This window comes from Coturnix japonica, chromosome 2, assembly GCF_001577835.2.
Source record: "Coturnix japonica isolate 7356 chromosome 2, Coturnix japonica 2.1, whole genome shotgun sequence".
Classification (NCBI taxonomy): domain Eukaryota; kingdom Metazoa; phylum Chordata; class Aves; order Galliformes; family Phasianidae; genus Coturnix; species Coturnix japonica.
This window is the reverse complement of record NC_029517.1, coordinates 91,310,453-91,328,066: the sequence shown is the minus strand read 5'-3', so window position 1 is coordinate 91,328,066 and position 17,614 is coordinate 91,310,453. Positions and strand designations below refer to the sequence as shown.

Below are 17,614 nucleotides of genomic sequence, written 5' to 3'. Positions count from 1 at the left end.
TTTATAAATTTGATTTGGTCTTAAATTGTCCTTTTAGATTAGCAGACTTTACTCTTCACTAATTCAGTATGCTTTGTATTGTGCCTCAGAGGAACCATACCACCAACAGTGAAATATCTGACGTTTGGCTGGGAACAGCTACATGTTTTTTTTAACAGCTAGGGAAAAAAAAAAAAAAGACTACTTCAATTATGAATTAAGCATAACAGATCAATAATTACATTTAGAAGATGACCCCAAAATTATCAGCTGCTAATACTATCATAAGATTTCTGATTTGGCAACAAACCAGCAAGATGTATTGAATCCTTAGAAGATCGCAAAGAACATAACAAAAGGGCTAGGTGTCTGCAACTTGCAAAGGGATTCCACAGAAAGACAGATTAAATAGGTCATCCATTTTCAAAGGGCTTGAAGAAGGTCACTCCTTCAGAAGAGTTTTGCTGCTTAGCTCACAGGGGAAGAAAGGTAGCTTACTCATCTCCAAGACTGTTCATCCGGTGTCTTTATTTGCAATTAAAAGGTAGTCTGGAGCCATTCATAGTAGTGGTTGTAGAACAGACACTACTGCAATTTCTTGTGCGGCTTTACAGAGTACAACGGGAAAACAAAACATGTACAAACAAGATTTGTTCTGTATTTAAGGGTCATGCACTCATTTGATTCTGGATGAGACAAACCTTCTTGGTATGGGAGGGAAATTCTTTCTGCCTGGAGTTTCTGAGATCCCAAGTAGCATCTTATAAAACTGAAAGCAAATAAGGAAATCTTCCTACCCCTTATAGTTTTAGGAGAGGTTGCTTACACGCTGACAGTTTAAAACTGAAAATCATGCAACAAGGAGTGCTTTTCCAGGCACCTACCTTCACTGTCACACTGTTAACTTAAATATAAGTAAATATTTATTTAAATATAAGTAAACATATGTTTATTATTATTTTATTATATATTTATTAATATATAGTTATTATATTTTTTTAATTATATATACATATGTTTGTGTGTGTGTGTGTGTGTGTATATATACATACATATATATATATATATATATATATACAAAACCTAAGTGTGTGCGTGTGCACCTTGTTTTGTCAATTCTACTGATGCAATAGTAATAAAATAAGAAGAAAACAACATTAATACAGAAATTGGGTCTGCTAATAAGGCACTGACAAATTTTTCTTTTCTTTTTTATTACAAAATTAATTTAAAAAAAACTTAGATGTGAAGTTTAAACTTAAAATCTTAACAGCAGACATTACCAAAAGTGAAATAAATGTAAATATATATATATATAAAAAGAAGGGTGCAGAGTATTTTGTTCCCTATTCTAAAGAGAACACAGGAGTTTGCTGTCAGGAAAAACAGATTGTCCAGTTGCTCTGCATGTACAGCTGCAAATGAGGAAAGAGACTTAATGAAGCTCTACCTTTTAATTTTTCCTTTTCAAAGCACGTCAATGTGCAGCGAAGGACACAAAATGTACTATTACTAAAAAAATATGATCTTCAGTTAAGCGGAAAAATGTAATGCACCTTTCACCTGTTCAAGAATATTAGGAAAGAGAATTTAAAAATACTTAAATTTTGTTAAAATTTCAGTTAAGTCACTTTAGTTCAACAGCTTAACATCTAGAAAGTGCCGCTCTGCTACACAGGAGGCTCGAATCCCAGGGGGTTGGACTCGATGAATCTCTAAGGTCCCTTCCAACCTGCACGAGACTATGATACTATGATTTACAATGCATCCTAAGAATTAACACTATACACAGAAAGATGTAATTGTTGAGTGTTTTAGCAGAATGTGCCCAATCAACAACTTACACACCTATGAGGTAGACAAGCAGGTGTAAATATGCAGGAGAAAATACTGCTTTCATGATTACTTTATTTTCAAATCCACCGTTTTGCAAAGGCCAATCATCTTTCTGGAAATATTTGTAATGCAAACCTATGTAGTCTGCTTGCCCCTTTTTAAAAATAATACCTGATCACTGTAAAAATAACACATTACAAGTGTTATGACTGGAGTACTCACAATGCTTACATTTAGGATAGCTTTAATGAGAATATACTTCTTTTCCTGAAATTAAAAAAAAATGGAAAAAAAAAAGAAACAGGGATGTACTTGCCCACTAACATGAGTCTTCAGCTATTCCAAGATCTTAAAAAGAGGAGGAGCAGCTTGTATAGATACAGATGCTATCAAACAGATACGCTTGTCACTGCAAGAATTGCACCTGAAAGTACAGTTGGTTTCACTTCTGTTACCTTCTGAACGCACCAACCAAATGAAAAGCAAGCTCCAGAGCTTGCTAAGAGGGACAAATTTCAGAATTAAGCTACAAGAACAAAGTCAGGTTTCGTTTTGCAGAAGAGTGAAATAATCAATGTGCTGAAACTTCAGAACCTCATTTCCCCAGCTGGTCCAGCCAGGCTGCAGGTTGCGAGCAAACAACTCCAAGCACTCCACATCTGGCTTGATAAACTCTGCCAGCACCGCTGTGTAAGATAAGAAAAAAAAAATAAAAGATGAGGATAACAATGACAGAGGTACAAACAACAACAGTAATAATAATCATAAAAATAAATAAAAACACCCCAGTGCTGTTAGCAAATGAAAGATTGGATGTTTCATTGAAAAAAATAAAAGAGAGACAATAAATTAATTCTACGGATTTAATCAAACAACTGGAATATTTGTAGCAAGAAAGTCATTTAAAATGAGTGCCCTTGAGATCCTAACAATACTGTCAAGGCCTTCGATTGCCTTGATTTATTGGTTTTCATTTAGAGAAAGAGAATTAGGATTTATTCCATGACCCACATGGGCAAGCTCTAAATTTTTCACAAATATCCACAAAACACTTCCTAAAGGCTCAATTGGCTCCTACATCACGAGGGCAACATTTCTATAAATAAACAGACAGACGCCTTTCTTGATTAAGATCACACTCTCTTCCTCTGCATCTTAAAGGGGATAAAAACAATTTTTGATGAAAACTGTTGTAAGGTAAAGTAAGAAACAGGAGTTTAAATAAGTACACATTAGAAGGGCTATAAAAATGCAGGGACTTTTTCTCCCCAAATAGTAATTTAGCAACTAAAGAAACCTGTATATAACTGACTTCTTTCATTCAGTAATATAAATCTCAAATTCATTCTATTTATTTACTGCCTATATCTAAACAGATGCCTGTCGCTATCATCAGTTGGGTCACTGATTATGATTACTCTCCAAGCAGCAGAAAAAGTTGTTGGTTATAGCAATTCACTTGAGAAATACCACAGCATGCACTTAATTGCTAAACATATCATTTGTTATACAGGGCCATTTAGTCTGTGGATGGGTCAAAGAAATTCTTAACTAGGTTTCAGGAAATAGCCACAAAATAGTACATACAAAAATGGGAAAAGCAAAGGTTAAAGGAATGCAAAGGATACAAAGGAGGCAGAAAGACTGAAAAAAAGATTTATAATAAAACTACATCTTAAGTTTGCATTTTTGTGACTGAGCTAATAAACCATTTCCTTATCCAAAGTATATCTCACACTCTTGTTCAAATCTTCCTGAAGCTTATAAATTTCTGCAGCTTAAAAGTACATTTCATAACTGCTGTATTGTTAGATTTGATCTCTTCAGACTTGATTCATATCAGAAAGCAGAAATATATTCAAGTAGCATATATCAAAGCATGAGAGAGAATACTTTTCTGGGTTCAAACCAAGTTCTGACTTTTTGAATCAAGTTTGCCAGTCACAGATTCCCTGTGCGAAACCTCAGATGCTCTTGTCATGGATTGCTCCTGCTGCAGAAAGATAAGCATCCACTTCACATTCTAATCAGCGTTAATGAATCCCAGATGCATTCTCTATCTATACAATCCAAAGCTTCATTTCATTCAAAACTTCCTTAAATATTTTGTAATGGGCATTTTCCAATGTTCTTATATTTAGATACAGCGTATAAATTCGTTTTTGTTCTTCCAATCTTTAGCAAACGTCAAAAGAATATTTCATACAGGTTATTATCAAAGCAACTTTCAGTCTAAAAAAAGACTGCTACCAGCAGGAATCTTATTCTAAAAGCCTGTTCCTTTTACAGGCAAGCTACAATTCTAATACAAATTAACTTTTGCAGAAAAGAATATGGGAACATGTACATTCTGACAGAAAACTTTTTGCTCTGAAAACTGCTATTCAGTGTCACGCCACTTCAGAGAAGCTGCTTTTGCATCATTTGGCAATTTATTTATTTTTTAATTATGTGGTAAAACATATTATTCTTCTTCCACGCTCAATTTCATTAAGGATTTTTTGTGCACAATCTGCTGCCAACATTTTAACAAAGGTCTTCCAAAAATCTATTCTCTTCATCATCTAAGAAAGCCCACACTGTAGGAGGATGTACTTTTTCCATAAAAGAGAAGGGAGAGACTGTGGAATGCAAATCCAAAGCTTTTGGTAAATAAATCTAACAGCTGTAGGATATTATTATTTTGACCCAAACAGGCATGAGATCATGCAGAGCTTACAGCAAAGTCCAGGCATTATATCATTATTCTTTTCTTCTTCATATCAAAATAAAATAGAACTGTTTTATGCCTAAGCAGAGGAAAAAAATGATTTAGGTGACAAAACTTCGCTAACAGTACATAAGTTTTGAAATTTGTTCTTAAAAGGTATAGATTACAAATGTCATCACAGCACTAAGTCCACTAATCAAAAGCAGGTACCACTAAGCACCAAAAATTTCCATGCCTAAGAGAAGCTGAAAAACATACTTAGTTGATTCAGCTTCACTTACAGCAGACTGGTTTGCCAGAAAGCAAAAAAAAAAAAGAGGTGGCCAAGAAATGGACAGTTCAGAAGGAACTAGAAGACTGTGCCAATCTTTTCACAGAATCACAGAATTATCAAGATTGGAAAAGACCTAGAAGATCATCTAGTCCAACCATTACCAATACTTCCTGCTAAATCATATTCATCAACACAACATCCAACGTTTCTTGAACACTCCCATGTTTGGTGACTCCCCACCTCCCTGGGCAGTGCATTCCAATGCCTGACCACCCTTTTTAGAAGTATATATTCCTAATGTCCAGCCTGAATCTCCCCTGGCGCAGCTAAAACCATTCCTTCTAGTTCTATCACCGATTACACGAGAGAAGAGGCCACCCCCAGCTCACTACAACCTCCCTTCAGGAAGTTATAGAGAGCAATAAGGTCTCCCTGAGCCCCTCTTCTCCAGGCTGAACAATCCCAGTCCCTCAGCACTCCTCATAAGGCCTGTTGCTCCAGACCCCTCACCAGCTTTGTTGCCCTCCTCTGAACACATTTGATCAGCTTCATTGTAGAATTTAAACTGGAAGTCCCAAGAACCCTCCTCTCTCACATACTCAGAAAGAAGGTATTTCTATACCAAGTGTTTTTTCAAAAACAAATTACTGAGACAGATTGCATATATTTCAAGATGGCATTATAGTATGATTCTTCATTGCTTGGATGTGATATTTACATAATCACATCAAGCAGTAGCCTTCACTGCAAGGGAAATTAGCATATCAAGAGGGCAATAATATGGCTATATTTTGCTGGCATAAGATCTTATTACAGTGGTTGCCTTGAACACCAAGTTTTTGCATCTTGTGGTATGAATTATAGCCTCTTTGTTAGTTCTCTATGGCCTTCATACCACCAAAAGGCTACCTTAGCACATACGGATCTAACTTCAACCCCTTCAGCAAATTTGAGTTCTTCCTGAAAACGGATTAGAGGATCTGCATCAGTAGAAAGACTAAATGTTCACTTTCTGCAGTAGGGACAGAAATTTTTTAATTTTTAACAATTTTTTCTACATGCTTACAGAGACTACTGACAATAAGCAGCTTAAATAGACAATAAATAGAATATTCGTATTATTTGCAGCTGTCAAACAATACAGGTGCAACTCAGGTGTCTATATGTGAACATTTAAGGCCCACAAAGCTAGCACAAATCCAGGTAGTAAGTATAATACTGGTTTTACTCTTGATGGTACACATTATCCAAGATACATGCTGTTAAATCATTTAAATGAGCAAAAGAAGGAACCACTTTTGAAACAAGCAACAGCTTCCCCTTCTCTTTTCAACTTCCATTACCTAAACAATAAATTCTGCACAGCAAATTGGATAAATAAGGTGAAAATTATTTTATTGGCTTTTTACTGTCTGATTTGTGAGCCATACACAGCGCAGCCCACACATAATTGAACTCATTTCATAGTAAGCCTTCAAAATTTAGCAGCGCAGAGGCCTTTATTGTCTGATTTATCTAAACCTCGACCAGAAAAAAGACAATAAACTCAGGGCAAAGATGGCTTAATATCACTGTACCCTTCCCAAACTTTCTCTTAAAGCTAGATTTTGATGTACCCATTGATTAGTCTACCAGAAGAGCTCACAAGGTGCATAAGGAAACAGAAAGCATTTACTTCTTTTTTATTCCACTTTCCTAACAGCTTCAGAAGCCACAGAGATGCTACAGAAGAAGTAGGTTTCCAAGATTTTCCTCTGCACGCTGCTGCTGGAGATCTGCAAAGCAGCTACAACACAGCCAACAATTAATACTAATGTTTTTAGGCATACTGCTATATGACAATAATGTTTTTAGCAATAAATGTACATGCTACATACTAGAGGAGAAATGCCTATAACAAGAAGAATCTCTGAAACAGAAAAAGGAAAAAAGGTAAAGTACAACTTTCTTTTGTATCCTCTCTATATAAAGTATCTTTCAAGTTTTACAAGAGCAATAGTGAATAGAATTAGAAAGAAAACCTGCTGCCAATTGCATCAAAACCAAGAGTGATAAAATTTTCATTCTAACATATTTGCATAAAGCAGCTTAAGTACATTTACAATTACATCTTAAAGCTGTAAGAACTGAACACAGCACATGCATCACCCAAAACCCCTACAGTCACAATTTCATAGTTAAATGCACTGCAGGAACCCAAACATCTCTTTTTGATGGCTTACTTTAATTTACATCTTCCTCTTCCCCCAGACTGAGAAACTGTTACAATCAGTCATTAAGTGGCTACATATGTAGGAAAATACAGCCTTTACAGTAGTAACATGAAATAAAGTGCCAGACAGCATCAGTAAATAATAATATTTTTGGCTTTGTTACTTCTTAAACAAAGCATAAAGAGCGTGTGTGACTCATCAAGTGTCCTTCTCCCCCATTACCAAATCTCTGCTTATGTTCAGATTTCTTCTAAACAACTCTAGCATGTAGCTCAACTGCTCTCTACTGGCCACTTGAGAATATTGCCTGATCATGAAAGCAATACCCTTTAAGAATATTGAAGACAAATCAACGGTCGTTAGTCTACCTTTTCATTCCACAAGCCAGTTCTGAATGAAGCTGCCAACGCTGTACATACACATGCAATCTTATAAGAACAGTGTAAGCCACAGATTTTGCTCGATAGCAAATTTGCTGCTCAGCTAGAAGCATGAACACGGCACAACGGCATCAAAATCAATCATGTAAAGACTCAAGAAATACATAAAAATTGGTACAATTTCTTTCAAAGCCCATTCAGGATTCTGCACCACAGAAAGAAAGTGCTCAGAGGACCATCTGATGCTAGAATTCTCTACAATATGTACACAAAGCAATGCTTTTCACCCCTGGATATACCACAAGTTTCCTGTTCGTGTCTGAGTGGGTTGCAGAAGTATTGGTTTTCTGAAAAGGCCCTAAGTGGCTGCCTCACGAATCACTGCTCTGCCATCCATTAGCTTAAATCAACACACATACTTCCTTGAATTGCTCTTTTCTCTTTAAATAAAGCTAACTCAAAATATGTTAACTAATAGTTTTTGAACAGCTATATATATACGCATGTTAATTTAACAACAAATACAGTCCCCAAACATAAATTTCAAAGCCTCCCTGGAAGTACAGCCATCATTCAGATGAGCATCTTAACTGAAGTAATTCTGTTCCTTGGGAACTGAGAAATGAAAGCACGTCAGCACAATGGAGGGAACAGGCCAGTGATGCCTTTCCAACAGCAGCATGCATTTCTTCTGCCCAAGTTTTCTGATGTGATTACACTGAACCATGTGCACCAGGAATATTCATAGGTCCATCGTTGAGTTTTCCCCTCAGGAAGGATGAAACTATTTTTGCATCAGAATTAAATAAGTTTCCTGCCATATAATTATAAGGCACTCAGGTGCTATAATAATGAAAGAATCCATAGATAAAAACCACACAAGAAGTTTTTCTCTGGAATAATATGCAAAAAGTAGCATATGATACAGAAGTCTTCAAATCTTTTGAACTAAACCCTGAAATGTTGAAATGATTTATTCACATGCTGACTGATTAGTTGGGAGCTATTGCATCAATTTCAGCAAACTAAATGCAGCCCCCTGGAAATAAACAGGGCATGCCTTCTTTGTTGTCTACTGTTAACAGTTTTTAAACGATTCGCATTACAGATTTAAAGGCAGAACTGCACTAAAGGTGCATAAGCAACTAATGCAGAAGTAAAAACATTTTCTGTTTTTATTAGCTAAGTAGAAGATATTTCATCTTATGTGCTCCTGAAATTCACCACCACCACCACAGGACCTTTACATCCTTTGGGATAACATAATTTATACAGCACTTATAATTCGTTCTTGCAGGATTTCAAAAAACAAGTGTAGAAAAATGTAGTTCAATTTCGTCGTTTTTATTCAGAATATTCACACAATTATCCATGAAGTTCTACTTTTTACAGTGATTTTGTTTTTTAGACCTTAGGTGCCTAAAAGCATTTTTAGAATTGTTGAGGAATCACAGGTCCTGGTGGGCAGAATTGCTTAGCATATGGGAAATTGAGATGCATCATTTATAAAGTTATTTTAGGTGCATCATCTCAGATACCCAAACCGAACACCCCATAGAAAAATGACAGACCAACAAAAACATACCAGCGAGGGGGGGCTTATGTGAATGTAGACTGCAGGGTATGCTGACAATTAACTTATGTTCTGGAACTGGAAGGACATCTTCAGATTTCCTGTTGTGCAAACCAGAACAAGAAAAGAAGCATGAGAATGAATAGCACCAGAATGATACACACACAATTCTCTGATACTCGAGATAGTACGTAAGAGTGTTTACTCACAACCAAACTTCACAAAAGCCTAAGGGAAACTGAATGTTGCTCATTGATAATGTGAAAAGGACAGGTTCCAAAATAATTGAGAATTGAAACAAAACTTAGTTAACAACAGCCACACGAAGCCATTAAGAACAAACAACACAGTTGTTGTTTCCATCAGCAGCCAAAAATGCTTCAGCCTATTCTAAGGATTTGGGATCAAACAGAACCTACCAGCAAAGGAAGCCCACACCTTTTATATGAGCCAGTTCTCCAACACAGGCAGACATATGGAACAGACAAAAAGATTCTGCCCTTTAATCTTAGTAAAGCACTCCCTCTTCCTAAAGCAAGTGAGGCCATTTTTAGGTTCAAAATCAGCCAAAGATGATGCCAAATCTGGAAACACTATATTGTATTATGAACAGGTGACACACATGTAAGTAGAATCCTAGCAGCCTGGAAAAAAAAATTACCACAACCTGGCATACCTTAGGGCTTCCTTTATGTTTCCTTGAACTCTCCCCAGTATAAGAACTTCATAGGGCTTTTTGTGGACAGAATCCAAAGGCAATACAAATTCTCCGTATCTAGTAATCTGACACAGAGGAGTTAGAAATACACAGTTGAAGATTTTCAAATCCAGTTCTCCCAGCAAGACACAATCTGACAAAAAGGAAAATACTGACAACATCATACCTTTCAAATACAAAAGCACATCAATAAACAATTTATAGAACTATAAAGTGCCATAAAGACCCCTCCATTGCCAAGAAAGCGATAATACAAAGAACTTACTTTTACCCAGTGCCACTCAGCAAGTGTTTTCACAGACCAATGAGGATAAAGTTCATCCTTAACAAAACGTAAATGCTTCTGTTTGTTAGTCACCCACGTCACAACAAGACAATCAGGAGCAGCTAGTGCTGATATAGGAATCTGCTTGATTTGCCATGAAGACAAGTAGCTGTATCTGTATACCAATACAGTGAGAAAGCAAGTTAGCATACACCACATAATAGAATTGCAAAGCAACAGAAACAAGGAAATTACACAGACAAAATGTTTAAAGAAATATCTTCTGCCAGCAAAGAAAGTCATAAAAAGTAGGCCCAGAGTGACACCCAGTGGACAGATCCACTGGATTCTGATATAAAATCATTATTCTATGCACTTACGTTTCACTGAGCAGAATCTTTAACTACGTATTTCATTTAGCCATAGACGAGGTAACAAACAGGGCAACTAACGGCAGTGTTGAAGCTGCCATCTGGTTTTATTTTGTAAGGGAGAGAGGGTCTAGTTGTCTAATTCATGTCTGCAAATCTCATGTCTAAAATTTTCTTAACAGTAACTTTCATTGGTAAGAAGAAAAATGCATTTGAATGAGTTTTACTGACTTCCTAGAGGCTTCTGTAGGGCTTTTAAAGTAATATACACTAACCAATCTCTACCTACAAATTATATCTTCATAAAAAGCTTAAAAAGTTACAGTAGATATTATTCTAGAAAGTTACAAGGCTCTATTTTCTCTTCGCCCTTTTTTCACATGGTTGCAATCCTATGGTAATCAAGGGAGCTCCACTGGTATAAACTTAATGTTACTCAGAGGAGAAAGAGGCTCATAAAATGCTAAGTTAATGACTTCATAAACTACAGTACTCAGAAAGTTCCTATTGCACTTGAGGATTTTACTGCTGCATTATCACTTTCTCCTATTCATCAGACTGAGGCTCAAAAAAAAAAAAACCAAAAAAAAAACCAACCCTAAAACTTCTTAATTAGACCTCAGATCTAGAAATATTTTATTTAACTTTATGTAGTATTGATAAAAACTAGTAAGTTCAAATGAGTATCTGCATGATCTGGGCCATACAAAACAGTTGACTCCAAGCCTTCCCTAGATGTACAGAAAACTAGCATTATTTCACTAATGAGGTAATTTCATAGAATCATAGAATGGCCTGGGCTGAAAAGGATCACAACGATCATCCAGTCTCAACCCCCTGCTATGTGCAGGGTCGCCAACCACCAGACCAGGCTGCCCAGAGCAACATCCAACCTGGCCTTGAATGCCTCCAGGGATGGGGCATCCACAACCTCCTCAGGCAGCTTGTTCCAGTGCATCACCACCCTCCATGTAAAAAATTTCCTCCTAATATTTAACCTAAACCTCCCCTGTCTCAGTTTAAAGTCATTCCCCCTGTCCTATCACTATCCACCCTCGTAAACAGTCATTCTCTCTCCTGTTCATACGCCACTTTCAAATATTGGAAGGCCACATTGAGGTCTCCCTGGAGCCTCCTCTTCTTCAAATTTAAGATATAACCTTGCAAATATTTTACATTAAAAGTTTCCAAGCCGTTTCACTGAAATTCCTGAGACGATTTTTAGAGCTAAACTTTCAGACTTTGGCATGTGCCAAAATATTTGCTAGCTTAAGCTACAATTGTGGTTACATCAGTCTTGGAATGTAACAGTAAATTAAAACGTAAGTTACCCATTGTCAACAGAGATGACAAGGTAATTTTACTATAAACTTTACCTGTTACTCCTTTTAACAGATTTGTTTTCCCATGGTGGATCGATCACAATTACATCATATTTTTTCTTGTCTGGGAAGAGAAATTACACAAAACTAAAGTAATAAAGAAACCAGCAAATTTGTTTAAAACAAACAAAGTACTAGTTAAAATTGATAAAGGTTTAGCTACCTAAATACTGGCAATATCCAAAAAGCTAATTAGGCAGCAAAACTGCAAGCGTTCTTTTTTTTTTCTTATTTTTGCCAAATAATGAAATGAAAGTATAAACACTTGAGATAACCATATGCTTCTCATATTTCTAGGCTCATATTCTTAGGCTGAATACCTAAGAAAAGGATGTTTATGTGACCTGTGCTGGATTCAATGATTCAGTTCCTCCAAGAAATATCAAACCTCTTGGGAAATTTAAAACAAAAACCTAATACAGTGCCAGTCTCCAAGACATTAAAATTTCTCCAAGTTTCCTGAAAGAAGCTAAGTAATAAGGCACCCAACTGAGAGGAAAGCTGCACCCTTGAACCCTTTTAGTTTTCTGTCCTGTTTGATCTTTCAGCAGCACAATTTGTACATGCAGAGCTATGAACCAGTCCTGGAAAACTGTGTTTTACACTACTAGAGGTTAGCAGCCAGACAGAGCCAGACCTAGCATGAGAAATGGAAATTAGTGGGCAATAAGAAGGGAACTGAAGCAGTTTTCATAACAGAAGTTGGGTTTATGTTAAGTGGAGAAGATACAGAACACATCCATGAAAAAGGATGGAGTCTTGTGTAAAAAACTGTCAATCACAGCCTGAACCTCTGATTAACCATGTGAGGCAAGCGACGAGTCAGCTGCAGAAGCACAGGTGAAGGTAATTCAGCTGTGCTCCCAGAAGGGACAGAGCTTGGCTCCACCTCTCCTAGATCTCATTTAAGGGCTGACCACCACTAAGGAAGGTTCTACTGTGCCCTGGTGAGGCCTCATCTGGAATATTGTGTCCGATTCTGGGCTCCCCAGTACAAAAAAGATAGGGATCTCTTGGAAAGAGTCCAGCAGAGGGCCACTAAGATGGTGAAGGGCCTGGAGGATCTCCCCTATGAGGAGAGACTTAGAGAACTGGGTCTGTTTAGCCTTGAGAAAAAAAGGCAGAGAGGGGATTTGATCCAGGTTTATAAATACCTGAGGTGTGGGAGCCACAGTGGTGAGGCTGGTCTCTTTTCAATAGTGCGTGGGGACAGGACTAGGGGTAATGGGATGAAAGTACAGCATAGGAAGTTCTGCACAAATGTGCACAAGAACTTCTTTATGGTGAGGGTGACGTAGCACTGGAACAGGCTGCCCAGGGAGGTGGTGGAATCTCCTTCTCTAGAGATATTTAAGACCCGCCTGGACGCCTACCTGTGTGACGTGGTGTAGGGAGCCTGCTTTGGCAGGGGGCATGGACTCGATGATCTCTAGAGGTCCCTTCCAACCCCTACAATTCTGTGATTCTGTGAAGGCAGGATCTCTTTCTGGAGATTGCTCCTGTGTGGAGTTTTACAGCGAGCCTTGACATTGGAAAGCATCTGTCTTTATAGCGAGCCTCAACATCAGTGAGCATTTATCCTCTTTCAATTACATAAGCTCTGTTTATCCATCAACTTTATAACTGTACAATTGTAATTGTACATCTCTCTAATGTTATTTTTTCCAGAGAACATGCTTGTTCCTTCATTGAGCCTGATACTAATTGTTGCTACTAAGAACAACAGTTTAACATTTCACGTCCTTTACATCTTATTCCTTTATTAACATTGGAGGTGTTGTCCTCACACTGGACTGACCCCTAGCCAGTAAGAAATACTTCTCATTTAGCAGCTGGATCACCTCTCCTATAAAGAAAGGCTAAGGGAGCTGGGGTTATTTAGCATGAAGAGAAGGCTTTGCAGCCTACCAGTACCTAAAGGTGGCCTAAATGAAAGCTGAAGATGGACGCTCTATTAGAGAGGGTAGTGATTAAGATATGGGGAATGGCTTTAAACTAAATAGGGGAGATCTGGATTACATATTAGGAAGAAATTCTTTACTCAGAGGGTGGTGAGGCACTGGAACAGGCTGACGGAGAAGCTGTGAGTGCCCCATTCCTGGAAGCATTCAGGTTGAATGGGGCCCTAGGAAGCTGAGCTGCTGGGTGGAAGACCTGACCATAGCAGGGGGGTTGGAAATGGATGCTCTCTAGTGTTTCCTCCAACCCAAACCATTATATAATCATATGATAGTATATTTCCAATTCAATGCATTTACTTCTAGATCCACCATGGCTCAGAATATGCTTAACAACTGCTGCATTCTGTGTTTCACATAAAAATGCAATGGCTGAGATTTTTATAGGAGCCTCTTGAAACCTTCCCACAACATATACTCCTAACTTCACTGAAGATTCCTTTGAAAACTTAAACCAATCTGTACAAAGTCACAAACGCCACTTTGAAAGCTTGCAGTAGCGTCACTTGCATGATGCTTTATGTTAGAAAACAGTTCACTGAGTCCTTATTTACCTTGATATTAACCTGCCTTCTAAGGCAGGAGAGATGGATAGATTCTAAAGATAAGGGATAGTCTATCCCTATTCTAATAAAGGGATAGACTAAATATACTTACAGTTCAGCAGGGGTTGTAAACATGAAATATCAGATAAAAGGAAACTGCTCTTTGGTGGCACTAAATACTTCTGTCCCATTAATACGACTATCTTTGCACAGTTTGAGTTGTTCTCTGTAACACATGAAAGTAGATCCTGCTCTGGAATAGTTGTTTCATCACCTAGCACGTTCACAGCTTGATGGTCACCATCATTTACAGCTGGAAGTTGCTTTGCCATTTCACATAATTCAGCCAGCCCACAGTCAATGCGTCCAGGAACAACATTCTTCCCAGAACTGGGCGCTGCTGCAGCACAATGAAGAAAACCGCTTTTGAGTCCCTCTTGGACTAAATGCAAAGTGCCTTCCCAAATGAATTTTCTGACCTGTACAATCATAAAGAAGAGAAGAAAAACAAAGTGAGAGAGAAATGATTGTTTGAGTAGATGCATAGTATCATCAGGAAATGAAACAGCAATCAAGACACTTTCAGTCTGCAGTTGGAGAATATTATTTGCCAAACACCAAAACCATCACCTGAAAAGCTCTGTGTGCAAAATAATGAGGGCATGCTAACTTCTGGTAGGATTTTTTGTTTGTTTTTTTGCAAAGTGGCAATAGTCAGAAGTCTAGAGAAAGGCAAATCGCTGAATTAAAGGTTTCAGAGACAACAGCGGTTGAGTATTACTGATCTAAACAAACAAACTTCAAGATAATGTTAAGACTAACTTGAAGTTTAAGTCTACAAGCATAATTTTGATTGAATGTATACTTGGATCTAAAACCAGTATCTTCTTTCTTTAATTCACTTTTAAAGACAATATTGCATATGTATGTCAACCAAATTACATTATTGGGTCTGCAATTTTTTTATATAATGCATTTCTCAAACAACAGCACCAAGATTCTTGGATCTATATGCACATTCATTTCTTCAGCAATATTCCCTATGCAAAACACAGAGACCTACCTAATTAATTCTCAAAACACTGAGCCTTTATGAGGTTTAACGGTTGGAGAAGAATTTTTGCTCATTTAGAACAGCTTTAATGCCAGATTCTGTAGTTTCTGTAGTTTCAGGTTTCAAATAGAATCATAGAATCACCAAGGTTGGAAAAGACCTACAAGATCATCCAGTCCAACCATTCACCAACACAACATCCAGTAACACCCCCAGGGTCGGTGATACCACCACCTCCCTGGGCAGCCATTCCAGTGCCTGACCACTCTCTGAGAGAAAATGTTCTTTCTTATGTCTAGTCTAATCCTCTTCTGGTACATTTCCTGGAGCAATTCTGATTAGAGAAGCCTACAATAACTTCAGCCAAGTGTCCTGATACATTAAAAATGAATTGATCTACAGAACAGCTTACGTTGCTTATTTCAAAATAGTCATTTCCTGTTCAACTAACATTCAGCCCATCACTACATAATGTTCTGTGAACAAGGCTTCCAGCTATTTGAAAGCTAATTTGACATCTAGCTTGTTCTCACATATATCTACATAGAAGTTATTCTCAGTATGCACTTAATTCATGTATGGACTGGAGAGATGACCTTCCAATTAGTGGAACAAGCTACAGAAAGAGAACTTGTCCACAACTATGTTTTGTACTCCATACATAGCACAAAACTGCATATCACATACTTGTGAAATTATCTTCTATTCAAACTTACCTTGGTATGGTATTCTAAAGCATCCAGTTCACCTTGGTTGAATATGCATTTTCTTTTACGCTTCTACAGAAGGAGCAATTAGGGTAAGAAAAAAAAAAAACCATTACTCCATAATAAAACAAAAAACAAAACAACAAAAAAAAAAATTACTCAAACAAACCTAAATAACAAACCAACTCTTTTAAAAGTGGAAGAAACTTCCTTTCTCTTTCTATTACAAGTATAAAGCCAGTAAGCAAAAGTACAATCACAAAATACTTTAGGAGGTAGAGTGGCAAAGCTATGTTACTTTATTACTCATAGCACAGGGATCTAACATTACCCAGCACACGCCACCGTTCACATTCAGGCCTCAGGTCTATACTAGAAGGTGTTTGTTCAGCTGCCAAGTGCAGTAACAAGAGAAAAACAAGCAGATCTTCAAAGGTTAGATTTGTTAGTTTAGACCTTAACATTTTCTGATTATTTGTTGTTTCAGGACAGTAATGAACAGTGTTGTACAGTCTGTATAATAAAAATAAATTCAAACTGTTCTTCTTTCCATGTTAATCTGGACAACCATCACAGTTACAACAGTTTAACTCAAGCCCAATGCCACAACAAACACCAAAAGATTTTGTAAGCAACCAACTGCTTTAGAGTCACAGGAGGCAAGTTACTGACAGAAGAAACTCAAGAATAACATTATGAGTGCTTATATTTTCCATGCATTTTGAAAACTATTGTGGAAAATCTGCTCTCCTATGTGACTTTAGAAAACAGAAATAGTGTTAATAGTATGTTATTTACCTAGGGATTACCCTACACTACTGCACTGTGGAGAACGTACCTTCTTAGTACCAGAATCCCTGACTCCACTCTTGGTTTCTTCATGGCGCTCCTCTGCACTGCTACTGGCCTTCATTTCTGTGAGACTCAACTCAGGGCTTCCCTGCAACAGCTGCTCCTCAGGAGCTGCAGCTATATGAGCCTTAGAAATGTGAAAGAATTCTTCCCGAAACACATATCTTGTTCTTGCTCTTTTACCTTGTGTTTCTAAAGCATCACCGGGACCATCACGTGAAGAGGTGGTAACAAATGTAGGATGATCGTTAGTAGAACTGACAGAAGTGTTGATGGCGACATCACCAGGGTATGCAAAGGAGTCACACATCTCATAGCCACACTGGTTGATGAAAGACAGATGGTCCAGGAGCCACCCCGTTGTCAGCCGATGTACCACAGCCATCATAGGGAGAAAAATCAACTCCTTGAAACTGTAGCAGGTTTCCCAAAGCAAATTCCTCCTGTGGGAGTAACATATTTATTTAAGAATTACTTCTCACTGCTGTTTCATAAAGTAACGCTGATTTGTGACAGACCTTTCCCCGACCCCCAGCTGCCCCTCCCCTGGCACAGCTCCATGCCGTTCCCTCGGGCCCTGTCGCTGTCACACAGAGCAGAGCTCAGCGCTGCCCTCCGCTCCCTGTGAGGAGCTGCAGCCGCCATCAGGCCTCCATCAGCTCTCTCGCTCTTTCACTCACCGACGCCCCTCAGCAACCAGCGAGCGCCGCCATCTTGTTGCAGGGCAGCAGCCCAGACAGCGCTGGAGAGGCTCAGCCCCACAGCCCTCGGCCGCCGTCTCTCCGCTGTGACGTAGC

The 17,614-nt window shown here is 38.0% G+C and overlaps 1 protein-coding gene across 1 annotated transcript; it reads right to left on the bottom strand.

Annotated features, from left to right (window-relative positions):
- Positions 1-1,176: 1,176 nt before the first annotated feature.
- On the bottom strand, positions 1,177-17,605 carry METTL4 (methyltransferase like 4). The gene is made up of 9 exons (XM_015855367.1): positions 17,498-17,605; positions 16,804-17,260; positions 15,975-16,037; positions 14,317-14,683; positions 11,696-11,765; positions 9,949-10,123; positions 9,642-9,748; positions 8,978-9,066; positions 1,177-2,501 (listed from the first exon to the last, which is right to left on the bottom strand). Exons 2-9 carry the CDS (start codon positions 17,203-17,205, stop codon positions 2,356-2,358), a joined length of 1,419 nt encoding a protein of 472 aa, XP_015710853.1. The 5' UTR covers positions 17,206-17,260; positions 17,498-17,605; the 3' UTR covers positions 1,177-2,355.
- Between the last annotated feature and the right edge of the window lie 9 nt (positions 17,606-17,614).

Excerpts from the sequence above, each read along its gene's own strand:
- METTL4 (XM_015855367.1), bottom strand. The coding sequence starts at position 17,205 with ATGATGGCTGTGGTACATCGGCTGACAACGGGGTGGCTCCTGGACCAT. Across the intron at positions 16,038-16,803 it reads GGGATTCTGGTACTAAGAAG|AAGCGTAAAAGAAAATGCAT; the intron begins GTACGTTCTCCA and ends CTCCTTCTGTAG. Across the intron at positions 10,124-11,695 it reads TCTGTTAAAAGGAGTAACAG|ATACAGCTACTTGTCTTCAT; the intron begins GTAAAGTTTATA and ends ATTGGTATACAG.